The 26,566-nt window shown below is 54.9% G+C and overlaps 1 protein-coding gene across 10 annotated transcripts in view; it reads left to right on the plus strand.

Annotated features, from left to right (window-relative positions):
* The window catches only part of TNK2 (tyrosine kinase non receptor 2), a 41,393-nt gene that overhangs the window by 9,693 nt on the left and 5,134 nt on the right, over positions 1-26,566 (plus strand). For 2 of the 10 annotated variants that reach the window (XM_072963642.1, XM_072963655.1), the window contains exons 1-10: positions 6,152-6,220; positions 12,315-12,495; positions 13,525-13,595; positions 15,501-15,722; positions 16,849-17,001; positions 17,508-17,785; positions 19,242-19,368; positions 19,747-19,893; positions 19,979-20,073; positions 25,029-25,223. In XM_072963642.1, coding sequence (XP_072819743.1) covers positions 6,167-6,220; positions 12,315-12,495; positions 13,525-13,595; positions 15,501-15,722; positions 16,849-17,001; positions 17,508-17,785; positions 19,242-19,368; positions 19,747-19,893; positions 19,979-20,073; positions 25,029-25,223 — 1,523 coding nt within the window. In that variant the 5' untranslated portion in view covers positions 6,152-6,166. Of the gene's footprint in view, positions 1-6,149; positions 6,221-8,415; positions 8,816-12,312; positions 12,496-13,524; positions 13,596-15,467; positions 15,723-16,848; positions 17,002-17,507; positions 17,786-19,241; positions 19,369-19,746; positions 19,894-19,978; positions 20,074-25,028; positions 25,224-26,566 lie in introns of those variants that run through there. The other 8 variants (XM_072963635.1, XM_031683433.2, XM_072963664.1 and 5 more) reach the window with 8 other exon arrangements.

Below are 26,566 nucleotides of genomic sequence, written 5' to 3' on the forward strand. Positions count from 1 at the left end.
ACTCTTGTCTTCGCCAGGCAGTGGAGGCCCGAGAACAAGTCAAGAAGGGGACTGGGATCTCCACATCTATACTTCCTTGTGGGGCACGCGGTGCCCCATTCTCAGCTGTGCCCACTGTGCCTGTGCAGAGACCTGCCTTTACCCCTGCAGGGAGATCCTTGTGCTGGGTGGTAGGCACTGGGGCAGCAGCCCGGTGGCTTTGTGTTGGGGAGGGCGTCTAGGGGGTCTTACTGCTTCTTAAACAGCTTTGAACTAATCCTCTGTGTTTTTAGCACTTCACTCTGTCACCTTCTTCTAGAGGTTTCTGGGGCTGCCAGTTCCCACGCCTTTTGAGGATTCTAAGGGGTCAGTCAGGCACTTTTTACCCTGTGGTTTGTGATTTTTCTCAGGTCTGCTCTCCGTTATCACTGGCCCATCTACTTTCAGCTTCCAAGGCTTTGTTGTGGTTTTTTCCTCCACTATTTTTCCTGTCCTTACTTTTGCATTCAGAGAATTTCTCTTTTGGAAATTATATAGCTTCGATGGGGTTTTGGGAAGGGGTGAAATTATGTGCGCATGTGCAATCCACTATCTTTTCCTGGAACCTCTAATCCCTCTTAAAACTTCCTTGCAGAATCCATGAATTCATTCAGTATCCAGCATATATTTAACAAATTAGACTCCAGCTCTGCCCTCCATGGGCCCGAATCCTTGAGCCAAACAGTTTAGTGTATAGGTGTATATGGACTGAATTCCGGCTTCATCTCTTACTCTCTGGGTGACCCCATTTGCCTCTCCAGAGCCTCAGGTTCCTCCTCTGTAAAATCAGGATGATGTAGGGTAGTAAGGGGCGAGGGTTAATCAAGCAGTGAAGGTAAAGCTTTTAGTAAAGAACATGCACATAGTGTCTTCTTGAGGCCCCGAATAGTGACTTCTTCACATTTCCCCAAACCCTAGCACCAGGTGAGCACATAGTAGGTACATGGTGAGTGACTGAAGAGGGGGCGTGGGGCGAGGGGGTTGGCCTGGGCCATCCCTTCAGCAGCTGCACCTCCTGGTGCTCTGGAGCCAAGGGCTTCGCTAGACGTGAGAACTCTTGGTTCTCCTTGTCTCTGCCTGTCCCATGGGTGCTGTGTCTCCTTTTGAGGCAAGTTCTCCTCCCTGGCCCCTGATCTTTACTAATCCCTAACCTTGTCAGGGCTGCCCTTCCACGGCCAGAAGGGAATCACTGTTGCTCTGAGCTGTTGATCTTCCCCATCTCCTAGGGATCTGTTGCCTATCCCGGCTTCTTAATGCCTTAGACCCGGCATGTATTTTCCCTTTCAGGGACTCGGTTTCTTTATTGCTAAATGGGTGGGATTTAATATATCTTAAATATCTTGAAGTCCCTGACATCTCTCTCACTCCCAGATTCAGACCCTTCTTTTCCGGGGCCCAGCAGCCTGCCCTGCACTGGTGTGGACATGGTCCCAAGGGGATGAGCAGTCCCTCTCACAGAGTAAATGCTCTCTAATTCACAGCTCTGGCTTCTTTCCCCACCCCACCTCCAGGGCCCAACAATAGGCCCCTTTAGCTCTAGGCTCCGCTCAGGGGTTGGGGGTGGGGTGAGGCTTGAGCCGGCAGGCGGGGTGACCAGCTGGGCAGCCTCTGCCCAGCCCTGGAAGAGCTAGGGAGTGGCTGGTGGCTGGGAGCCAGACTGCATCCTTCCTTCCTGGGATTCTCTGCTGGGCCTCAGTGCTGTGATGATGCTTGGGCCAGAGGATTGGTGAGAGGCAGCTCTCTGCAGTATGCTGCCTCCTAGGCCTGACACCCAGGCGTGTGTGGTGTGAGTGTGCCCGAGACCCAGACAGCTGCAGCAGTTTACACTCTGTCACACGAGACTGGTGTTTATGTGCGGGGGAGGGATGCTCCAGGAACATGTAGGGCTCTCAGTGTCCTGTCTGTGGGTGTTAGGGTTGGCACACCAGTCTTTTGCTGGTGGAGCATGAAACAGCTACAAAGTACTTTCAAGACCAAGTTGGTAAATTTGGGGAGGTGTTGCGTTCAGTGTGGGTCTGTTCTGGTGTCTAGTCAGATTCTTTCATCTCCTCTCTGAAAGTTACACATCCTTCTCTGCTAGAGTCTAAGGAGATGAGGCATAGGAGGGTCCCTGTATCCCAGTGTATCTACCTTGCTTCTGCACTCTACCTTCCCACCTTGTCACTCCCGTCCCCCCTCCTCTCTCTCTGCAAGGCTGGGGTGCCTAACAAACCAGACCTCCTTCCCATTAACCCTGTTTGTCCTGTAACCCATCTCTGCGTCCAGTTTGATGAGACGGCAGCCTTCGTGGAGAAGTCTGAGTCAAAGCTCTCCTTCTGCCTTGAGGGACTGGCTGTGTTGTCCCTGGGGCTGAAGCAGCTTTGGGGGAGAAAAGTAGCTTAATGGGTCTAGGGCAGGAGTAGCTGTAATGAGATTGACGGACCCTCTTCCCATGAAAGTGCTTGCTTTTGAGGGTTAGGAATAAGCGGGAAAGCAAAGCCAGAGCCTAAGAGGGCAACCAGGCTTATTGCTGGTATTCACTGGACAGACGTAAGGTGGCACCAGCTCACTAGAAAAGAAGCAGGCCTCCTTTCTCCAGTGTCTGTCACAGAGGCTTGAAGTCCCTGTCAGGAAACTCTTGACCATGTCCCCTGCAGATTCTTCCTTCAAGGTGACAGATAAACAGATGGTTAATTGACAGTGTACAAACCACAACAGAGGTATGTACATAGGGCTCCTCAATAGAATTATGTATTAATTTAGAGTGCTACAGAAATAGTGACCCATTAAGGTTCAGAGCATGGTGGATGATTAAAAGTTTTTTATTCTTTTGGCTGTTTTCCACATGTGTTTATACAACTCTTGTTTTCAGACACACTTTAACAAAATAACATGGGAAACATGGGAAAAAGAACCATTTAGGGGGAGGAAATGGGAGTTTACAAAGGAAATGACATTTTATTTGGGTCTTGAGGGATGTGTAGGAGTTCATGTAGACAAACAAAGTATCACAAAGAGTAGTTCAAAGAAGACGGTATGTCTAGGGAAGGGCGAGTATTTGACTTGGCTAGAATATAGAGACTTTGAAGGAAAAGATAACAGGTAGAGGTGGACAGATAGGCAAGGGCTGGATCCTAAAGGGCCTTGTACTTGACTCAATGAAGAGTTACAGAAGGATGTAAGTGGAAGAGGAACTTCAGATCTGTGTTCAGATGACAGTAATTGCAATAAATATGTGCCAGATACTGTTTTAAGTGGGCTATTTATGATCTCATTGAATTTACACTTTATGAAGGAGGTACTGTTTATCCCCATTTTACAGAAGAAGAAATTGAGGCTTAGAGGTTAAGTCATTTGCCCCAAAGTTGTCTGACTAGAGAGTGACCGAGGCAAGATTTCAGCCCAGGTCTGTCTGACTCTTGTCCCAATGTTATTGATGCGGGGAGTAATGAGAAGGTAGAAACAAGATTTTGTGGCCTGTTCACTGTGGAAGGTAGGGAATTAATGTTGGAGGTGAGATTTCTAGCTTAGATGGCTGGTGTTGGCTTGTGATGTTCTCAGTCTAGATATAGGAGCACACATTCACTAGGTTTAAGGGGATGGTGATAAGCTCAGTTTGGATATGCAGAATTTGTGGTACCTGTGCATGCTCCTAGGGGAGCTGGCTGTAAAAGTCTGGGAATGGAGACAGACAGCACATGGTGGTAATTGGAGCCCTGGGAGGAGAGGAGGTGACCCCCAGGGAGGGAAGAGAAGAAAGGGTGAGATCCAAAGTCTTAGGAAGTACCAACAGTTAAGGAGAAGGGTAACGAGGTCTCAAGGTTGGACTCAGAGCCTGTGGGCCCAGCTCTGCTGGCAAATATGCCTCAGCCTTGACTGTCCTCAGGACCTCAGCTGCCAAACTCCCCTGGAAGGCAGTGGCCCACTGTGTCCTGGAGATGGAAAGGGTGTGGACAGCCATGGTGTGTGTCTGAATCACCCCCTTCTGTCCCTTGGCCCTTGGCCATCCTCCTCCAGAGACCAGTGTGATGTCAGACCTGGGATGACCTAAAGGTGTGGGGTTGCCTGTGCAGTTCCCTCTGGGATGAGGTCCCAAGGGGAACCAGCCTGGCCTTGGTCCAGAAGCTTAGGCCCTGTGCACAGAGGGGTGAGCTGAGGCTGATCAGGCTTGGTGGGGCTGGAATGTGGAGGCAAGATAATTCTCTGGCTGGGAGAGGAGTCATAAGCCCCCTCTTCTTTCCTCCCTAGTTTGTTGTTTTCCCTCTAGGGCTTGGAAAAGAGGGAAGGCAGAGGTGGGAAAGGGCTGGCCTGGAGGTGGAGTTGGCATATATTCCTGAGAATACGGTAGATTGTTTTGGAAAAATCCTCTTGGCCGGAAATTACATGTCACGTCTGCTTCTCAGTGTGGATTTGTCACTTCACTGATGCTTTGGAGAGCCTGGGAGAGGGGCGTAGACAGCAGAGGCAGGCTGATTCCTAACCACTACCCGCTCCCATTAGAGACAAGAGGGCAAGTTGTAAACCAGAGGGAATACATGTGGGGTAGATTCCCCAAATCTTAGAGGCAGTTTGGATTTTGTGGATATCCTGTAACAGGATGGCATTAAGAGGCAGGGGGCTTATGGAGGGAGGAGGCAGGGAGAAAGCAGGAAGGCAGAATGGTTTGGATCAGACCCTTTATCCAACCAGGAGAAAGAAGAGATAGGTGGGCCTGGCATTTTCAGCCTCTCTCCACAGCCTTCTGAGTTTGGGTTCCTGCAGCTGCTCCTGAGGCCACTTTCTGCCATAGCTGCAGTAAGGTGCAGAGGAGCTTCTGCCTAGAGTAGACGCCCTTCCTGGCACAGGGTCGTCCCCTGCCCTGGGGTGCTTCAAGATGGAGAAGGAGCTTTTGAAGAGAGTGAGCCTTATGGAAACTCACCTAGTGCCCTCTTGGGGTCTCTTTTCAGTCTTGAGTTTGAGTGTGTGTGTAGGAGGGGGTGGGGAGTAGAGAAGTCTCAGCATTTCCCTCCTGCTCTGCCCCAAACCCCAAGGGGTGAGGGTGCCCTGAGATCAGCCCTAAATACCTGGTACTCAGGAGTCGGTGGATGCTTCAGATGCCATGAGGATGAGAGAGTGTGCTTGTGGCACCCTGGGGCCCTTGGGGTAAGAGAGAGAGGAAGAGCCCCTGCAGTGGGACTTCCTCCACTAGCAGTGTCCTCACCCCAGCACTGGGTGACAGCCCTGCGTGGACACATGTTGGAGCAGCTCCTCCAGAAGGGAGTGTGGATTCTCGAGGCACTCAGAATCTGAGGCCGGAGAGGTCAGCCCCAGCACTCTGCCAGGCCATGAACGCCCCGTACAGCCGATGCAGACAGCACGGTCTTGGGGGCGGGGCGGGAGGGGGTGGCAGGGAGAAGTCAAGGCCGGCGAGAAGAGGCGTGGGCTGCGCCTGGGCGCGGTCTCCCTCCGGGTTCGGGTGCTGGAGGCGTGGCTTCCACGGCGGGCGAGGAGTGGGCTGGACAGGTTCTCTGGGTGGAGTGCCGAACACACGCGCCAGGGAGCCCGTCAGGTGGGCGCATTATTGGAGCCAGGTGGAGACTTGGCTGGTGGAAGGATAGGCTTCAGGCCCCAACGTCTGGAGGGAGGGGTCTCAGGTCGAGTCAGGATGGAGGTTTCCCCTCTGTGAGCTTCTTGGATGGACTCCCTTATCATGGATATAACTGCCCTTGAATCCCCAGGATCTGATCGGTGACTGTGGAGCTCTGGGGTCCTGGAGACGGCCAGGGGCTGAAGGGAGCTGTGGTTCCGTGGTCAGTGAAGGTGGGGCCCCGCACCTGACTCTCTGGGGACCAGCGGGTGGTGCTGCGCAGCGGAGAAGCGGCTTCTTGGAATGGAGGCTGGGCGCAGGGATTGGGGGAGGGGCGGCAGCAGGCCCAGCAAGACTGACCGCGACCACCCGGCTCCGCTCCTCTCCTCTGACCGCAGGCGGCTGATACGGGGCAGTGGGGAGCGGGCTGGGCCCTGGCTGAGGCGTTTTAACAGCTCCAGCCCCCCTGGAGGATGCTCGAGGCCCAGCCCCTCAGAACGCACGGCAGTGACGGTGACGCTGCCGCTGCCGGTGCGCTGGAGGGGCGGGGGCTGCGAGGGCTCTGCCTACTTCCCTGGCACTAATGCCGGGAGTTTGGGTTCCATGGGGGAGAGATCTGCATATCAGCGCCTGATTGGGGCCGAGGAGGGCCAGCAGGTAATAGGCCCCATCATCTGCCAGTGAGCTGAGGGCAGCCTCTCAGGAGGGAGGGGTGTCTATGCTCCTGGGACCCAGGACAGATCCTGGGGCTGGGAGACTGGGTAAAGAAGGGTGACGTGCTTGTGTGTGGGATGGGTGGGACGAGTCAGTGGTGGTGTGTTCCTGATGCTGACATCTGCTTCAGTGTCTCTGAGTCCCCTGGGAACCGATTAAGCTGCCCTTTGGGCTTGCTTCAACGCTGCATGGGAGCCCCGGAAGCACTGCCAGGATGTGGGTTTAGTCTTCTATGGGCACTGAGCTCCTGTGCCCTGAACCTTGCCTTTTACTGGCTTTATGAATCTGCATATTAAGCCAAATGTCCCTGTTTGCTTTGGAAAATATGAGTATCTTATTTATGGGGCTGCTTCCCTTACTTTAGAAATCAAGCACTTTCTCTCTTGGCCGGCAGAGGGCAGTCACTGACAGGACAAAGTCGGGCAGAAAGGTGGCTGTTTTCCAGGGCTGAGAGAAGGGGTCCAGGAGCTGGCCTGAGCTCCGACCCCTGACCATGCTTTGCTTTTCTTCACAACTTCCCACAGTTGGATTACTGCGCAAGCTCTGAGGCTTGTTCTTACCCAATGTCTAAAGGAAGAGTCAGGCATGCGGTTCTGGTGGATTTGGGGCACATCTTTCAGGTGGTGGTTAGAATTTTCAATCTGGCCACTCCATTCCAGCAGCCCCTTAACTTGTGGTCAGATCCCTGGGTCTCCTTCAGGTGTCTGGTGGGAGGTAGGCAGTAGGCTTCTCTGCTGTGACATTGTCTGCCAGGGTTTGAGGGAAAGTCAGCTCCAGTGTGACCTCAGCCTGACCTTGTCTTGTCCCTTAGCTCTGATTCCAGCCTCAGACTGGTGATTCACTGGGACCGAGGGGAGGCTGCACCTGGCTGGCTGCACAAGCTTTGGGTAGTGGTGGATGACAGGGGGATGGGAAAGAGGGACTGATTGCTGGGGAGTGTCCTATTACTCCCCTCCCTGGGTCAGATCAGGAAATGGCTGTCCCTTTGGGCACTTCCCTGCCAGGGAGGTCAAGCACTGAGAGAGAGGCCTTGGAAAAAGCCTGGGATGCTGACTCCCCAAAACTCTCACTCCAGCTGCCTACTCCGCCAGCCAGCTGGGACTCCCAGAGCTGGTGGCCAGCTGGATAGGGACAAGAGAGCAGTGTGCAAGAAATGGGCTCCCTGGGCTGGGAGGGGGGCGCTGAGGGGGCCTGAGAGGACTTCCTGCAGCTGTCAGGTGTGTCTGGGGGCTGTAGTGAGGGAGAGTGTAAGAGCAGCAGCTGGTGCCCTTGAGGAGGGGCAGAGGGATCAATTGTCAGCTCTAGGAACGTGGGGGGCCCACGGGGGCTTGATCGAGTGTCTCCAGTTCCCTTTTGCTGGGTCTGTTGTCTGTGTAGGTGCTATTCAAGAGACATCCTATAGCCTGGAATCCTGTGGCTTTGAGGTGGGGGCATTGCAGGGTTTAGCTGCATATTTGTTTTGAGGGGGCTTTGGATCTTGGCCAGCTGGTCTGGGGAGGAGGCACCCTGGGCGTTGTGGGCAGCAGACAAGGCAATCTCAGGGGAGGGGGTGGAGATTCCTCACCCCTACTCCACCCCCCTTGCTCTTGGCTGGACTGGCCCACACTGGCAGGCTGCCGGACTCCTATTTCCGTCGGGCACCAGGGTAACAGGGCCACATTAGGGCCGGAGCCAGGAGACGCCTAGCCAAGGCTGGGACTGGGAGATGGGGGAGGGTCTCTAGTGGGTCTGCCTGCAAGGTCCAGAAACGGCTCTCTAGTGTCCAAGCCCCCAACTCAGGCTATGCACTAGCCCTCACAGCCCCAGACAAGCCCATATGGGAGTCTATAACCCCTCTTTGTACACTACTGCTTGATTGACATTGCCCCCACCCTAAAATCGCAGGAGTTGTCTGCAACTATGGGGGCTGGGGTGGAAGCCAGAGACAGGGGGCCTTGTGTATGGGGAGGCAGTGGCGGGGGGGCAGCTCTGGTGGCTGGGAGGAAGAGTCCCCCCATTCCCACTGCCCTCTTGGCAGTGATTCAGAAAGGTCCTTTTTCAGCCAGTGTCAGAGCTGCTCAGCTGGGGCGGGAGGGAAGCAGGAGGGAGGGAGGGCGGGCAGGCAGTCGGGTGGGGGAGCCAGGGAGTAGGGCTGGAGCTCTGACCACTGCACTGGAGAGAAGACAGAGAAACCGGACAGAGGACCCAGGCTACAGCCAACACAGAGAAGAGCTACCTTGCTTCTGCCAGGCTAGCCAGCTGTGGAAACAGCTGTAGAGCAGAGAAAAGGGGATCACCCTATTCTGCTCCATTTCCCACCCCTGGTGTGGGATTTAGGGGACCTCTGGGGCAGACCTCTGGCCAACTTACCTTCTGGGCAGAACCTGAAATTCAGGAGCAGAGACCACTGCCCACCCCCCCCACCCCCTACGTCCTGGGCCAGAGCCCTGGTGACCCCATCGGGGGTCCAGCTCCGTGGAGATGCCAGCAGCTCGTCGGTTCCCTGGCCTCGAGCTCTCCTTCCCTCTTCTGGCCAGACTTCGGCGGAGACTCTACACAGTGAGTGGGGGGGTTGGGGGCGGGAGCCGGACTGACCAGGAACTGAATCAGTTCCTCAGAGCTTCACTAAGGGCCAGAGAGCAGGATTGGAAATGGCTGAGGGCTGCCTCCATTACAGCTCGCCAGGGGTTCAAGGCTTCCCCACTCTGGTGGCTGCGTTCTGGTGGAGAGTGTGTCAGAAAAGCATGTTCGGGGTGGCAGGCGTGCCAGTCACAGGAGCCACACGTGTTAGACATAGGTGTGTGGACTGGGCTGTGCTAGGGGCCACCGCAGCAGTGCTCTGTGCTCCACAAAGATACTGGGGTTGGAGGGGGGCTTAGGGGAATGGTGGGGACTTGTCTAGGGTCACCCTGACTGCTTTCTCACTGGGATCCCAGTGTTCTTTCCCATCTTCTCACACACCCCTACGCAGAGCAGCCTTGTGTCTGGGGTTGGGGAGCAGGGAGAGGAGTACCTAGTGGAGCAGGGAGATTTGTTAGCTGGTATTTCAGGGAAAAGGAACAGGCCAGACTGCTTTCTAAGCAGCTTCTTCAGGGGAGGGATCTCTGAGCCTCCCTCGGCCCCCACCACCCAGGGCAGAGCTGGTTTCAGGAGTTGCTGCCTCCTACTCCCGAGGAGGTGGAATGAGGGGCCCGGAGCCCTGGGACTTGGGGGCTGAGGAGGAAGTGATGGGGGCCCTCAGACCGCTTGCCCTCGTTGCAAGCCCCATGTTGAGCTGAGCCATGTGAGGGGTGGAATCACTTTGCTCCAGGGACAGGAGAGTGGTTCTGGCTGGCCCCGTCTGGTCAGGCTACGGAAAGATGCTGCCTAGGTTAGTGATTTTCACAGGGCACCTTTGGGTTTTCTTCTGGAAAGCGGTGGTACCCTGCCTTCTTAAGCCCACACCCCCTTGTCTGTTAACAGATGGCTTTGTTGAGAATAAGTGAGTTAATATAGCTAAGTGTTTAGAACTTGTGCCCAACATATAGTTAACTGTAGTTGAAGTGTTAGTTAATTTTTATTCTTCTTAAATAAAATTAATAGAAATATAATATAACTTGTTTACTGTGTGTGTGTGTGTGTTTATGTGTGTGTGTGTATTCAGTCAACATAATGCCTCCTGTAACATAAGAGAGATAAGAGGAGATCAGTGATAACATTTCATGTATTCTAATATGTCACTGTGGCATTATGAAGTAGTCAGATGTTAAGACCTCAGGCAGAACCACCACGGAGGCAACATCTACAAGGGCTGACCGAGAGGAGAGTTTTGAAATAATAAGGTTGGGCTGCCTCAAGTGACGTTTTTCTGAATTAGTGGACAACTTTTGGTAAGTTCTAAACAAAACAAAAGACCAGTTTTCCCTCACTGTACACAGTAGTTCTATTCCAGGAAAATTCAGTATGAAAACTGCAAAAATACTTTCTTTTTCATATGGACAGTGGAATTCACTTCTCAAGATGATTATACACAATTTTTCACCTGCATGAATTAAGTTGTGTGAGCTTTGGGACAGTGTGTGAGACTGTGTTCTTGTCCCCCACCCACCCACTAAATACCCTAGTGGTCCCCCAGCATGTGACAATCAAAAATGTCCCCTAGGGGGCTGTACAGCCCTCGTGAGAACTGTCCGCCATCCCAGTAAAGGGTTACGGCTTAAAGTTTGGAAACTCTTCTGGCCCAGCCACCTTGGTGAAGGAGCCAGGATTTGAACTGAGGGCTTCTCGTTCCCATTTGTTGCTCTTTGTGCTGCCTGGGAGAGCCTGAGCTCCTGGCACTGGGTTGGCAGCCCCACTGGGAACTGGGGGCAGGAGACTCATGCTGGTCCTGGGCTGAGAGTGCCTGCTTCTCTTAATATGACCTGTGATGAGAACTGGGGGATGAGCCACCTCTGAGTTGGGAGGAGAGGATCTCAGGGCAGCTGGCCTTTTCGCTCATGTCTCTCTTCTTTGGTGGGGATTGAACACAGGTCAGGGGCTTGACAGGCCCTTAGCTCCGAGGGGTCTTACTCATACAGGGATGGATCTGGTGTCAGGTGAGCGAGGCTGCCTTGCTGTGGGGCTACCACCGGCCTCTTTCTCTGGGCCCCAGAGGGTGTAGGTTGGTGCTCACTCACTGGTGGCCCCTTGGCTGATTGTGGTTTTGTTTGGCCAGCAAAGCATATCCATGTGTGTGCATGTGTGTATTTCAAACTTGAATTAGTTGACATAGTTCAGAAGTCAGGAGGAAGATACAATGTCAAGTGAAAACAAGGAACAAAATGGTGTGGGTTATGGGTGAATATTTGTATGGGGAAAACAAATCTGGAAGACTTGTCAGAGCCCTTATATGTCAGAGCCCTTAATGGCAGCTGACTTGGGGATGGAGAGCTTGGTGGCTGTGCAGTAAGACAGGGAGTGAAACTTTATGGCTCCTGTGTGCCTTTTGAATATTTTACCATGTGCATGTATTACTTTTTCCAAAAAAATTTTTAATGGTAATATTTCACATATTCAGAATTCTGGTATTTTCTTGAAAAAAATTGAAAGCTTTGACAGTACTGGGCCGCAGTCTGTTGTGACAGCTGTTGACTGCAGCTGATTACTGCTGCATCCTTGGGCCACGTCTGAAAGCCCACCCCAGCCTCTGTCCTTCCCTCTCATCTTCCCCTCTTGTGATCCCACAGATGCTCAAGTGGTGGCTTGTGGAGTGGTCTTTGGACGGGGGCAGGGGAGGCTCCTGAGATGTCAGGCATTGGGAGGGACATAGCTGGAGCTCATCTAGTCCCTGTCGGGTCCATCAGGTCTGGGTAGCTCATGGATAGGTCTCAAGGGACACTATCCCTTCCAAAATTGTTCATTAAAACTTTATGAATAAGAATGTATGTATTTTCCTGGAGACACGATTGATAGTTATTCTCAGATTCTCAAAAGGCTTGTGATACCAGGATAGTTTACGAGCCGATGGGAGTGACTACTTCTTATTGTTATAGGGGGAAAGCAGGTGGAAGGGGATAAATTGGGAATTTGAGATTTGCAAATACTACTATATATAAAATAGATTTAAAAAAAACAGATTTCTTCTGTGAAGCACAGGGAACTGTATTCAATATCTTGTAGTAACCTATAATGAAAAAGAATATGAAAATGAATATATATATGTATGACTGAAACATGCTGTACACCAGAAATGGATACATTGTAACTGACTATACTTAAAAAAAAAAAAAGCCAATGGAGACCCCTGAGAACAGAGTTTGATCTCAGGCCACTCAGCCATGGATGAGAGATTTGGGGAGTAAGACCCTAACTCCAGGGCCTGGGCTGAATCCCATCTGCTCTAATTCTACCCCTGTTGTCACAGGAAGCAAGCCAGGTGGGTACAGTCTTTTCTGTACAGCTGCTTTGGGAAGCAGGAAGGTGGTTTGAATCCTTCCCTGCAGCAGCGTAGTAGGATGTAGGTGAACCCAGTGCACAGGGCAAGGTCACCTCTTACCTCCCTGCGTCTCATGGTCCCTGAGCCTTTCTTCTCTCCCCACAGAGGCTGGGGAGCAGCAGCATGCAGCCAGAGGAGGGCACAGGCTGGTTGCTGGAGCTGCTGTCCGAGGTGCAGCTGCAGCAGTATTTCCTGCGGCTCCGTGACGACCTCAATGTTACCCGCCTGTCCCACTTCGAGTATGTCAAGAATGAGGACCTGGAGAAGATTGGCATGGGCCGGCCTGGTAGGTGGGGGCGTTGGCCTCACTTGTCATTGCCCCACTGACCATTTACCTCGTCTGTCCTCAGGACTGCCAACCACATGGAAGAGCCCTCCCCACTTTATTCTTTTGGATGGCAGAGCTGAGAACTCTCCCTGCCTATCCGAGAGCCCCCATGGTGGGGCAGTGGGCATCAGTAGATACTGCACACACTGAATGCATGAGACCGGTTTGCAGTTGTGAAGGTGAATTGGAGTTGGAGGAGTCTTATATCTCTGGCTACTCAGGATTAACTGCATACTATGTTTTGTTTGTGCAGATATTTGTAGGATGTGTTTCTTCCATCTCCTCCTCTGTAAATGTAGAGTTGAGGCTGTTCTGTTCACTGTTCAGCACTAGAGGGGTTGATGGCTAGAGATCTGTGTGGAGAAGGGAAGATAAAAACCCTCAGATGGTTTACTTCTTGTCTCTTAATCTCTCTCTTTCTTTTTCTGTCTCTCTCACAAAGATCTGTTCCATAAGTTGAACTGATTTCTTTTTTATGTATTTATCCTAAAAGTAGTGACTGTAGCATCTAGAAGTCACGGTGTTTCTTATAGAACATTAAAAACTTTTTAGTACATTCAACCTAAAATAGCTAAATAAGTAATAATATGCTAAATTAGACACTAATTTATGCTGCTTTTTAGCTTGGAGAGTTGATGTCTGATGCCAGTTACGTAATAAAATTTTGTGGGAGAGAAGCTCAAAATTGGGAAAAATTCTGTCCTTTACCTTGATTTCTTAATTTTTTTTCTTAAGAATTGGCATAAGAGCACCACTGTTCAATTTTGGTGGTTAAACACTTCCATTCAGTTTGAGAACCACTGCCTAGAAGTGGAATGCAATGACCCTCTGGTTGATGGCGGCCCCTGGTTGGTGGGGTGACTTGTTTCCTTAGGCAGTATCTAGTGGTAGACTCCCCCAAGGGGGACCGAGGAAGCCTGCAACAGGCAGCAACCTCTGAGGGTTGTGAGTGCCTAAGCAGCACAGGGTTCCCCTTCCTCCCCACAGGCCAGCGGCGACTGTGGGAGGCTGTGAAGAGGAGGAAGGCCATGTGCAAACGCAAGTCATGGATGAGCAAGGTGGGTGGACAAGGAGGGAGGGGCTGCCCACTGGGGCTTGCTCTGATGTTGTCCTGGGAGCTTTCCCCGTTCTTGGCACTATAATCTCGCACTTTGTACAGACCTCCCTCCTCTGGGGTCTTATCAGGCAGGGTACTTTTAGAGCTGCCTGGCTAAGTGTCTGTCTCCGCCAGAGCTGGCACTGAGTGGCCTGTGTGCAGTGGTGGCTTCATGTCCTCTCGTGCTGGGCAGGGAACAGGCGCTCGTTGACAAGTGCGCCGTAACGTGAGCCCTTGCTCTGTCTGAGTGTTGGGGCCGGTGTCCAGTGTGGGGCGGTGGGACTGTCTGGACCTAGGACATCTTTGCTTTCCTGCTCCCCCACCTCCCTAGTCTGTGCAGGGTTTCTCTTGTCCACCGGCCCTGCTGACAGCTTCCTTCCCCCCAGCCTGTCCCCATCCCCCTTGCCCTAATTTGGGTCTGTGGAGTGGTGAGTCCCTGGTGTGACTCAGTGGAACTTTGCCCATTGTCTGGAAGACAATGCGAGAGGAAGTGAACCAGCCGGGCCTTCCCTCCCCACTTCTGGCCTCAGGGCTGAGGTGGGGGGCGGGCAGGGCAGAACAGCTGGACTGGGATTGGGCAGCAGAGATTTTCTGGCTGTGATCTGGCAAAGGGGCTGTCTCTTGGGATCCTGTGGCCTTTTCTGGGGACACTGTTCTGGTCCCTTGCCCAGGTTTTAGGGAAGGATGAGTGTGTTGGGGCTGGTGAAGGCAGAAGGAAAGAGCTGTACTGTGTGCACGATTCAGTCAGGGGGTCTTGGATCTACCACTGACTCACAGGAGGTCCCCAGGCCAGTCAGGGAACATCTCCAGGCTTGAGGCATGTCTTCAGTAAAACCTTGCCGGCCACACTTGCCCAGCTCACCTCTTGGGGCTGTAGGGAGGGTCCCAGGAGAGAAAGGCTGTAAAGGAGCTTGTCAACTGAATGTTGCATGCAAACATAAGGGATTCCAGTTACTGGAAAGAAGGATGGAACGGTGGCCAGAAGAGGCCCTCAGATTGGAGATCCCCTCACTCTATACAGACAAGCCTCTGCCAACCTTGAGGGTCGGGGGCCCAACTGGGCAAAGTGTGTGGCCTGAAGCCAAGGCTTTGCATGCCCCGGTGGGGTGACCAAGTCAAACCAACAGGCCACTCTGACCCTAGGGCTTCCCTCCTGTCCCCTGACCTTTGGCCCCCTCCCTCTCCAGCCCAGGTTACAGAATCCTCTCCAACCTTTCCTCTTTCTGAGCCCTCAGCTCTAGGCTCTCCCTCCAGAAGTCTAGCTGTCTTCCCAGGCCCTCCCCAGTAAGGCCTTGCTTCATCTACCCCGCCCCCCTCCCCAAACACACACTCACCGTCCAACCTCAGGCTCAAATTATCCTCTCACTTGGCAGGATGAAGGGCAGCCGACTCCCTGGGGAGGGTGGAGACAGACAGCGCCAAATGGGCAACTCAGAGAAGGGGCCAGGGCTAAAAATGGTACAGGAGGTGTTTGTGAGGGCCCCTCAGTCTCCTGCCCACCTGCTCGGGTGAGGGGCTGGAGTCTGTGCCGGGTAGGGGTACAGAGAGGGATGAGTGGGGCAGAAGGTGGAGTATGGAGTGGTTTCGGGCTGTTCCTGACCCCACAGCTGGGTGTGGGGCCACAGCAGCCACAGGCTACATGCCTGGCTGTCCATTTCTGGCACAAATCCTGAGGCCTCTCTGGGTAGGGGGGTGGTTCCCGTTTGAGGATGTGGTTGGGAGGGGGCGTGGGCCTCCCAGGGGCTGCCCCCTGGAATTTTGGCTAAGCTAGGACCTGGAGGCCTAGCTGAGGACCCGGTGGGGCAGGACTGAGTGACTAGCTCTGGGGCCTCAGGGTTCCATCTGGCCCCTGGCTGCCTTCAAACAGATGTTCAGTGGAAAGCGGCTGGAGGCTGAGTTCCCCCCTCATCACTCTCAGAGCACCTTCCGGAAGACCTCGCCTACCCCTGGGGGCCCAGCAGGGGAGGGGTCCCTGCAGAGCCTTACCTGCCTCATTGGGGAGAAGGACTTGAATCTCTTCGAGAAGCTGGGAGATGGCTCCTTTGGTGTGGTGCGCAGGGGCGAGTGGGACGCCCCCTCAGGGAAGACGGTGAGCTTTCTGGGTCCTGTGGGGTGGCTGAGGGGAAGGCTCCTAAGGAACTCTGGCAGAGGCCACACTCTGCCCTCTAAGGTGGATCTGTCCCCTCTCCTGGGATGTGAAGAGGGATGGGGACAGATCCAGCGTGGCCTGTCCTAGGGTCCATCCGTGCTCAGGTTTAACTAGACACGTCTATTTCTTTTCTCAATTGTAAAACTAATTTACTTGTAATAAAAGTTTGAAAACTTTTAAAAATAAGGAAAAAATTGCCTGTAATCCCACCACTCAGAGGAAATAGAGTTAGCATTTCCACCCTTTTCACTCCTCAGGTATTTTGTTGAATTTAATTAAGATACAAATTTTGAATTCAATTTTTTAAATCTTGCCCTTTCATCTTAGTATAGTATTTAAAATTTTTTCACCCAGAGGGATAGATAGCATGTGCGCAGTAAAGCATACAGTTCTTGAGTATGCAACTCAGTGAATTTTCACCTGTGCATGGGCCCGTGCAACCACCACCCAGATTGGGATATAGATTGGGATCTCTATCACCCCGGAACCCCTCAGGCCTCTTCCTCTGAGTAGTCCCTACCTGAATGCTCCCTTGAGTATTCCCCTTCCCAGAATAGGGAAACCACTCTTCTGACTTCTGTCACTGTAGATTAATTTTATGGCTATATATATATATATAAGCTTTGTGGGGGGTTATTAGGTTTATTTATTCATTTTTTTTAATTGAGATACTGAGGGTTGAACCGAGGACCTCATACATGCTAGGCATGCACTCTACCACTGAGCTATACCCTCCCCCATGGCATTATATTTAAAGCATTTTCCTTCTACACCAAAAATATTTTTTATTGCAACACTTTAATATCCTATCATCATGCCTCATCTCTTCCCTTATGGTAGTCACCCAGGCATTCCCATAGGAACAGGAGGCCTAGCTTGTGGCCATTGTGGGTCAGCCACCTGCCCTCCCCTAACCAGGCCACAGGCTTCTGTGACACACTCACCCCTCCAGATGAGCAGGTCTGAGTCAGGGGTGTTTGAGCCAAGCTGGAGGGAGGAGCAGGTCAGCCCAGAGTGTCGGGGGCTGGAGCCTGTCCTGACTGCCTGCCATCTCCACTCTGTCCAGGTGAGTGTTGCTGTGAAGTGCCTGAAGCCCGATGTACTGAGCCAGCCAGAGGCCATGGACGACTTCATCCGGGAGGTCAACGCCATGCACTCGCTCGACCACCGAAACCTCATTCGCCTCTATGGTGTGGTGCTCACACCGCCCATGAAGATGGTGAGTACTGTGGGCAGAGGGGTGCAGGGGGCAGGGAGGGGCCTGTTGTTCTGGGCCCGCAGGTCCACCTCTCCTCCTGCCTGTACTGGGGTTACTCCGTCCATCCTGACAAAGGTCACAGGTCCTCCAGATCTTGCTTTGGTCCCAGCCTGATGTGGCAGAGGGACTCACAGGCCTAACCCAGCACTGATTGTGTCTGTTGGAGCTCCGTCCACGTCCGGATTTTGCTTGTGTTCACTGGCAGAGAGTTGCACCCATGGGAGGGACTGGCCCCAGAGTTTAGTTTTTGGCATTGCTAACCTGAGATTCTGGGTTGCTTCTCTGGGCCTCAGTTTCCTACATTGCCTGGAGGAAGAGGCCTGGGAGGCTGTAGGACTCCTGGAGGTCCCTGGAGGACAGACCAGGAAGGAGCAAGGAGGGTGGCTCTGGCAGGCCTCCAGGGAAGGGGCTGAGGAAGGGGCAGGGCTCAGCCACACTTATTTCTCCCTCCTCCTCTGTGGCCTCAGGTGACAGAGCTGGCGCCTCTGGGATCATTGTTGGACCGGCTGCGCAAGCACCAGGGCCACTTCCTTCTGGGTACTCTGAGCCGCTACGCTGTGCAGGTGGCTGAGGGCATGGGCTACCTGGAGTCCAAGCGCTTTATTCACCGTGACCTGGCCGCCCGCAATCTGTTGTTGGCCACCCGTGACCTGGTCAAGATCGGGGACTTCGGGCTGATGCGAGCTCTGCCCCAGAATGACGACCACTATGTCATGCAGGAGCATCGCAAGGTGCCCTTTGCCTGGTGAGGGGCAGGGGCTGCTGGCTCAAAGGGCCTGGACCCCACTCTGCCCTGCCGTGATCCCTACGCACCCAGGCCTCAGAGCTTCCAGGACCTTCTGTACTCCCATCAGCCCTTGTCTCTTCACGGCCTGGGGTGCCCTTGTGTGGCCATCCATTCACTCATCCATCCAGAAATTCTCGATGGCCCACGTGCCAGGTGCTGGAATGCACAGGGATAAGTGTTGTGGGGACCCATAGAGGCTTTCTGGAGGACCCAGTGTTAAGCTCCTAAAATTCCAGAATTTAGCCAGGCAGAAACTAGTTGGTAAGCATGTTCCAGGTAGAGTTGGGGGCACACAGGGCCTTACAGACTGTGGCAGGATGTTTACCTGCACACTGGGGTGTACCTGGCCCTGCCCTGGCTCCTGTGTGAGCTTATCCTGTGCTGAGACCGTCATGATCCTCTGCTATCAGAGGCACACAAAGGAGTATGATCTCCTTGCTTTAGAGTGGGAGGAGTCAGTCCAGTTCTACCAGCCAGAAAACCGTTCTAACTCAGGATGTACAATCACCCTAATTAATTGCTGACCTTATACCTTGGGTGACCATGCATTCTGGTTCATGGCTGATGTCCTGGAGTAATTAATAGCACCCCCTTTCATACTCAGGCATCCTGATTTGAATGGTAAACTGTAAGGTCAGCTTTTCTTGTGTGGCCCCCTTAAACTGTGTAAAGTGAGCAAATTATTTTTATCCCCATTTCACAGGTGAGGAACATGGGACTTAAGAGGTCTTGGGTGACTTTCCCTGGGTTACCATCCCCTTTGAGTGGCAGGGCCAGCTCTCTAGTCCCACAAGAGGCCTTTGATTCTCCCATCGAGGCTGGCTTCCTCCTCACTCTCTGTGCCTCAGTCTGTCCTGAATGAATACCACTTTGCTAGCTTCACTGGAGTGGCATTTTCTCCCTCACCCAAAAGGGGGCCCCAGAGGGAGTGAGGATATTTGGGTGAAGTGCGTGTGACTGTTCCCGCCCATTTTGCTTCTTCCCCAGGCCCTATCCAAATTTCCCACCCACACCTTCCTGCTGAAATGACCCAAATCCTCGGATCCTGCCCAAAATCTGGAAATTGTCATCCTCCCACCACAGTTAGAAAACAGCCTGAGATCTTATCCCTGCCGCGCCACCCCTTTCGCCCCTCCTGGAGCCTCTGCTTCCCTGATGTGGGAAGGTCCCCCTCTTCCCGTCCCCCTCTTCCCACCCCAGGCTACGTGTGGATAAAAGACCTGAGCGGCGATGATGTTGTCCAAGTCTATGCACCCCATAGTTGAGACGCCCCTGCCCTGTCCACACTTTGTCCCTGGTACCTACTGTACTGGGCACATGGGGCAACAACACATGAGCATTTTAGGTCCACTGGGGCTGACGCAGGGGCGGGTGTGCTCTGAGAGGCCTCCTCTTTTACCCCTGCCTTTGCCAGGTGTGCCCCCGAGAGCCTGAAGACTCGCACATTTTCCCATGCCAGCGACACCTGGATGTTCGGGGTGACGCTGTGGGAGATGTTTACCTATGGCCAGGAGCCCTGGATTGGCCTCAATGGCAGTCAGGTGAGAGGGCTGGGGCTGTGCTCCCCACAGGGCGGCTGGGGGTTGATTTGCTCCCTGGCTCATAACCCAGCCTTGCTGGAGTCCCCATTAACCATGTCTTGTGTCAGCACAACCCTTCAGATAGCTGAGCAAGGGGCACGGCCCCTGTGGTCAGGAGCAGTGGCCTGGGGCTTGCTCGCCATCTTGCCTATGCTCTAGCCCCTTGTTTGGAGGCCCCAGACCTGGGGATGAGGGTCAGAGGCCCAGGGCAGTGGCAGAGCTCTGGCTCTGAGCCCAGGGTGCAGGCATGGCAGCCTGTAGTTCCAGCTGTTCCATGGGTGGGGGCAAGGTGGGGGCGGGTGCTCTTCTTGTTCTCACACTGCACCACTCCACCACCAGATCCTGCATAAGATTGACAAGGAGGGAGAGCGTCTGCCCCGGCCCGAGGACTGCCCCCAGGACATCTACAATGTCATGGTCCAGTGCTGGGCTCATAAGCCAGAGGACAGACCCACGTTTGTGGCCCTGCGGGACTTCCTGCTGGAGGTGAGGACTGGTCTGCTCACAGAGGCTGAGGTTTCCAAACAGGGATCAGTCCCAGGGTGGACAATGAGCTCTCTCTGCCCCCCAGGCCCAGCCCACTGACATGCGGGCCCTTCAGGACTTTGAGGAACCAGACAAGTTGCACATCCAGATGAACGATGTCATCACTGTCATCGAGGGGAGGTAGGGAGCGTCGGGGCTGCACCTGCACTGCCTTGAAGGGCACAGGATGGAAGGGCCTGGGGCTGAGAGTTCTTCTGTCCCTGTGACAACACATGGGCTCCTGCAGCAAGAGGGGAGCAGGCCTGGTCCACTCCTGAGTGCTTGACATTAGGTATGCAGGTACTGTGGCTCAGAGGGGTTTTCTCTGCCTGGCGCCTCCTCTGTCACCCTTTTCCCACTTGGCTCCAGCCCTGACTGTGTGGGTCAGGCAGGACCAAACTACCATTATGGCGAGGCATAGAAAGCGGGGCAGCATGGCCTCAGGGCCCAACCGGGGACTCTGGGACTCCTGGACGGTCCTCCTCTTATCCTACCCCCTCTTCCCCCTCCCTGGATAAGGACTCTGGACTCCCACCTGGGTGCCCTTCAGTAGCTCAGAGCAGCCTCTGCTCTCCCACTGTGCCCCACTGCTCCCTCCCAGAGCTCCCCTCCATCCTTTGCTGAGCCTCCCACCCTGGCTCCTTTGTCCCCAGGCTGCCCTGGCAGGGTCTCTATTCCTGACGGCTCCCTCTCCCTCACACCTGGCAACACATGTCTGCCTGCAGGCAGCATCTCATGAGTCACGTCTCCTACCTGCAGCCCCTGAGGTTCAAACCCGCCCCCCTGTGGAGGCTCCACCTACCACTCACCCCACCCTTTGTTATCTGATCCCCAGGGTGTCTGAGGAACTGGTTGAGGCAGGGCAGGCTACAGCTGCTTTTGCGGTAGTGGGTGAGCATGGAGGACCAGGAAGAGGAGCGAGGCAGAGGAAATTCCCTGCACTCCTGGCTCCTCTGACTCCTCTGACTTGGAGCCAGGCAGGGATGGGAGCAGGGACTGCTTCCTACAGAGCCCTTTCTACCTGGACTTCAGATTCGGGGGTCTGGGGCCTTTGGTTGAACCTTGTGCTTCATGGGGGATTGGTGAGAGGGAGAGCCTCTGGGTCTGAGTCAGAGTGATGGAGTGGATCCTGGAGCCGGCTGTGGAGGAGCATGACCTGTACCTGCTGTGGCCCTGGCATCTCTTCTGCAGGCCAGGACTCCCTTAGGGTCCAGTATCTGGGAATAAAAATGACATACCAACAGGTTGAGGGGAGGTGAGGCATGGTTGGGGAGTTAGTGGTGGACAGAAGCAGAAAGCTGCTGGAAGGAGAGAAGCCTGGAGACAGGAAGGAATATAGTCTGTGGTTTGGAGCTGAGGGGAGGGACTGCAGTGTGGCAGTCTGGGGAGCATTCTGGAAATAGGAAGATTGGGGTGAGGGCCCTTCTGGAGGTGCATGGTAGGACCTTTGGCTAGAGTCTGAGCCTACAACCATTCCCAGCTCCAGGAGCCAGAGGGCCTTGGACCTGACCCCTCTTGTGCCCTGTGGTCCCCAGGTCTTTTTTTCCTCCATCCCTTGCTCTCAGTGAGGGCCCATGTACCAGGGCCCAGTGTTCCCCAGGGGGTGACTCAGGGGCTTCATGGGTTTCTGGGGCACTTGTCTCTGGAGCTGGCGCCCTGGGTCACCACCGGAGCGAGGTGGGGAGCAGGAGGGGCCGGGGAGCAGGAGGGGTCAGGGAGCCGCTCCTCCTGGGAGGCCACGTGGGCAGGCCCTGCCCCGCCCTTCCGTCACCGGCTAGGGTTGGCCCAGCTGCTGCCTCCACTGCTGCCTGCCAGTGTGGGCTTGCCGGACTCCCCCCCAGGGCCACCAGCCTGACTTGGACCACAGGGCCTGCCCTTGGTCCCTGGAGCTGCTCAGAAGGTGGGAGGTGAGGGGCAGGAGGCACAACAGCCGGTGAGGCTTTGGGAGTGGGCCTGTGTGTCGGTGGTACCAGAGCTTTAACTGCCCCCTTGTTTCCTCAGTGCCCGAAGTGTGTTTGTTTGGCAGGCTCTGTCTCCATGTCTCCGGGTGGATGGGCTCTCTGTGGGTGTCCCTTTGGGTCTGGGTTTGTACGTGTGTGGGTCTTAGTCTGTTTCGCCGTCTCTCCTTAGCCCCGTGCTCAGCTGTCTCCTGTCTGTGCTTTTCTGCTAGGCTGGGATTCCTTCTTGTGGAAGCTGTCCCCGGTGTTTGTTTCCTAGTCCAGAGTCTGGCAGTGCCCTTGCCCCTGGCTCTGCCTGATTCGTTAGACTCCGTGCTTTTTGGGGTACCAGGCAGTGAGCACAGAGAGAACACCAGATACTCTGTGACCCACTTGTGAGGCTCTGACTGGACTGTGAGGGACAGAGGATGACCACTCTTTTCCAGAGGGTCTTACTGGGAGGCTGGGATGGCTGGCAGTACTTCGATGTTCTGTTTTCACGAAGTGGGGCAGGAAGACAGAGGTTTTGAAGTCCTTGTGCAGGCCCTTGGCCTGGCCTGGTCCCTGGGGCCTCTGCTTCCTGTAGTAGGTGGGGGAGGGGGAGCAAAGGGTATGTGTTGTCCCTTAAGGCCAGGGGCTGCCGGGGACACCCAGAGAGAAGTGCGTAGGATGGTGTTTTGAGCAGAATTTAAGCCACATTTGTCAGCCATTTCGGGACTTGGTAGGCCAGGACTGGGACAAGGGGCTGAGGTTTCCGGAGGCTGGTCCCAAGTAGAGCTGGGGCCGCCTTAGGCGATTCTCAGCCCAGGCCTCGGTTTCCCAGGTGCTGCTTCATAGCTTGCCTGTCCCAGGACGCTGACAGGCATCCTGCTAGAGGTGCCTGTCTATGCTGCAGGGGCTGCACCCTCCTGTTGCTATAAAGACTCTAGGCTGTTCTTGGAGGGGAAAAGGAGGTGTGTGGCCAGAGAAGCTCTGGACTGCTGGCACCTCCACCCCACTGAGCCTCAAGGGGGACGGTGGGCAGGGTGGCGGCATCTCTGGTGTCAGAGTTGACCTTTGTTGAGAGGATGCTGCTTCTGTGCTTGGAATGTTGTTCCCAAGGTGGTCTTTCTTTCTTATGCATAGTCTGCACTCCTGACTCCCCCTTACGCAGTAGCAAAGCCTTTCTGAGACTTGGCGTCAGGACTTCCAGCAGTGATCAAGGGAGCCCTTTCTTCCAGGCCTGGCTCTTCCCTCAGCCATACCTGTAACAAAGGGAGGTGGGCTTGGCTCTGCGTTCACTCTCAGAAATGGGTCTGGGGAGGCTTCTGAGTGAGGGGCTGTGTCGGGAAAAGGAAAGGAGCAGAGGGAGTGACCTCCTGCCAGTCTGGCCCTACTCAGGGTCCACTGGGAGGGCGTGGTCACGGTGTAAACCTGGCCTTGGACGTGAGTCTGTTCCACTGTGCACTGCTTCTCCACCTTCACCTTAGTTAATGAGCACCTCTGAAGAGGTGTGGAGAGCAGAGTCCAGTGTCCAGCTGTGGGCTTGGTGTCTGAGACTGTTCTGCGGAGGGGCATGCGGGACCCAGAGGGCCCATGGGTGTTGGGGGACAGCAGCAGGGGGTCCGGATGCCAGGCGTTCCCCACCCTGCCTCTTGACCTCAGCCGGTCGGTCCGTGGCTGGAGGGTAGGGAGGAGAGGCGTTTCTTTCTTTGGATTGGCCCTGCTATTTTTGGATGGGCTTTGTCCCTTCCCGTGTGTTGTCCTCTCTTCTTCCTTCCGTGCCTTCCCTTCCCACCCGGAGGGCAGGGTGGTAATCACAGGGTTGCTGTGTCTGTGGTGGCCGGCCTGCAGCCTTGTTGGCAAGGAGGCTGGGCTCCCAGCCCTCCCCTGCCACACCTCTTGGCTCCCCAGGGATTGCTGTGCTCGTGGGGTGCAACTTTTGGTCTCTCGAAGGGGCTACTTGGGGATCGTGCTGCCCCGGTGGCCGCATCACCTCACGGAGGAGGATCTAGGTGCTCAGGCCTCACTGCCTCCTGCCAGCCTTCACCTTCCCCAACCCCTCTGGTCTGGCTGCAGTTTGGAGGAAACCTCTCTTTACGCTCCTGGCATGGACAGGTGATGTACGGGTGGGGGGTTGGCAGTGGAGGCCTGCAGCTTGGTGGCACACGTGTCCACCACAGCAGTATGAGGCTGTCATCACCTCTGCGGTAGCCCAGGTTCTGCCCCTGCCCTCATGTGTGAGTGACCCCAGCAGCAGGTGCAGGAGCCTCATGACCTATTGGCTTTTTGGCATTTGAAGCATCTAGGAGGGCGCTCTGTTCTTTCTTGCCCACCTAGCCCGGCTCCCACCCCAACCCCAGTCCTGGGCTTAGGCTGCGTCAATAGATTTTGGGTCTATTGAGTTTAGAGTGAAGGACTGGTGGTCCCACAGTCCAGCCACACTGGGAGGCTAGGTTCCCTTCTGGACCCCTTGTTTAAGATGAAAGTAGAGCTCTCCCCGCAAGGAGGTGGATGGGGGCAAGGGTAAGGGGCCCACAGTCCTGGCAAGGGGAGGCAAAAGGCACTGGAGACATGTGAACTGGTGCGTGATAGCGTGGGTTGCCCCAAGTGCTTCCAAACTCATGAAAGGCTGCTTGAGGAGATAGATTGTGGTTGGAGGGCTTGGCCCTAAGCTCAGTGCTAAGGCCATGGCGCTCCCTTGAGCCACTGCAGCTCAGAACTGGAACTGGGCTAAAGGGTGGAATCGGGTGGCCAGGAGAGGACTGGGGCTTAGGCGTGGCCAGAGGAGGAGGGCGGTGAGGTTGTGGTATGAGACTAACAACTGGATTTGCATCCTGCGTCTGTTGCGCTCTTTTTGGTAACTGTAGGCAAGTCATGTCACTTGTTTGAACCTGTTTCCTTGTTGGTAAACTGTAGGAAGAGCTGCCTGACCCACCCTAGGGTAAGGCTGTGTACAAATGCCAGGCCCTGCACTGGGGGAGTGGCAGGTCCTGGAGAGCTGCCAGGAGGAGGTGGGCTGATGTGGACTACTCTGATCCTGAGGCCTTAGCCCTTGTACACCCTTCTGCCAAAGTGGTCAGATACCATGGCTGAAGAGAGCATGGTATGAAGGGGCCCCCACTCCTTGGGGCCGTCCCACCACGCCCTGGTGTTCACCATGTCATCTCTGTTGGACAGGGCTGAGAATTACTGGTGGCGAGGGCAGAACACACGGACGCTGTGTGTGGGGCCCTTCCCTCGAAACGTGGTGACCTCCGTGGCTGGCCTGTCGGCCCAGGACATCAGCCAGCCCCTGCAGAATAGCTTCATCCACACAGGGCATGGCGACAGCGACCCCCGCCACTGCTGGGGCTTCCCCGACAAGATCGACGAGTGAGTACAGGCAGCGCCCCACCTGGAGCTCCAGGATCAGCAGCCCCCTCTCTGGGCACACGGCTCTCCAGGCTTCCGAGGTCCCCGTTACAACCGTGGGCCAAGGGTTCCTGTTTAGCAGCTTTTCCTTGTAGGCGGAACTGGGATTGGTGCTTCAAAGGGTGGACCTACTTTTTCTTTTGGTGGAAAGGCCCTCAGGTTCCCACCTTAATTCCCTCAGACACTCTGGCCTTTGGAAAATGGACTTCAGAACAGCCTTTAGAAGCAGTTCAGTAGGAAAGGCTCTCTTGATCCCCAGCACTTGGGTAGCAGTTTCCCTTCCTCTGCTGCTAGTATGGGAGTCCTGGAGACAGGAGCTGCTGGCTCAGGTCCAGGGCCGCGAGGCACAGAAAAAGCTCCCTGTGGGGAAACTTCAGAGGGAGTGTTAGGCAGCAGCCTGGCACCCCAACCTGTCTGCTCTCTCTGGGCCTGAGAAGGGGGTTCAGTCTCCTCTAAGTGAAAGGATAGGTCATCTGGGGGCATCTGGGGAGGATACTCAGAAGAATTAGTCACTTCCTGGTTGCCCCGCCCCAGGGAGCCACCTGAGCTCCTCCCGCCAGGCCTAATCCACCGGCCCCACTCACGGCTGCGCTCTCCCCTCTGACTTCTCTGGACACGCGTCTCCAACCCAAGTGGCACAGCGCAGCAGGCCCTTCAGGCCTGCCCCTGCACACCAGAACGCTAAGCTCTGGGAGGGTGGCCCTCTCTCACCTCACAAGAGCCAGGCAGGGGCCGGAGAGCGCAGACACCCTCCAGAAGGAGGCCTGGAGCCCTCTGCCTGCTCCCAGGGCACCATGCCGTGGCCAGCCCCATTCTTCCGGCTTTCATCAGCCTCAGTGACTTAAGTCCCAGATCCTGACAGTCGGCACAGCGCAGTGGTGGCCCAGCCGCTACCCCACCTCCTGGCCACCCTGACCGGGCCATGTGGCCCAGGTGCTGCAGGGCCTGGCAGAGAGGCTGTGTCAGCAGGTGGCTGCCGGGCGTGGGCTGGGGCACTGTGGGGGTGTAGAGGGCCAGCTCTGCCCTTGTAGGGTGTCCTTGGAGCCCCTACAGTCCTAGAATTTTCAACCTGTGGTCAGGAATTCATTCTCTGCCCACCCCCCCACAGTACCCTCCCTTGGTCACAGCTAAATCTACAGAAGGGAGCCACTGGGAGGTGGAAGTCCTGTGCTCCAGACCCACATCTGCAAGGGGCTAGGGCAAGATGGTTCTGTTCTCTGTCTGACCCCAGGGCACAAGCCCAGCTCTGGAGTGTCCTCACTGCCACCACCCCACACCCTTCGCCGCCTCTGACCTGCTTCTCT

The sequence above is a fragment of the Vicugna pacos genome, chromosome 1 (genome assembly GCF_048564905.1).
Source record: "Vicugna pacos chromosome 1, VicPac4, whole genome shotgun sequence".
NCBI classification, from domain to species: domain Eukaryota; kingdom Metazoa; phylum Chordata; class Mammalia; order Artiodactyla; family Camelidae; genus Vicugna; species Vicugna pacos.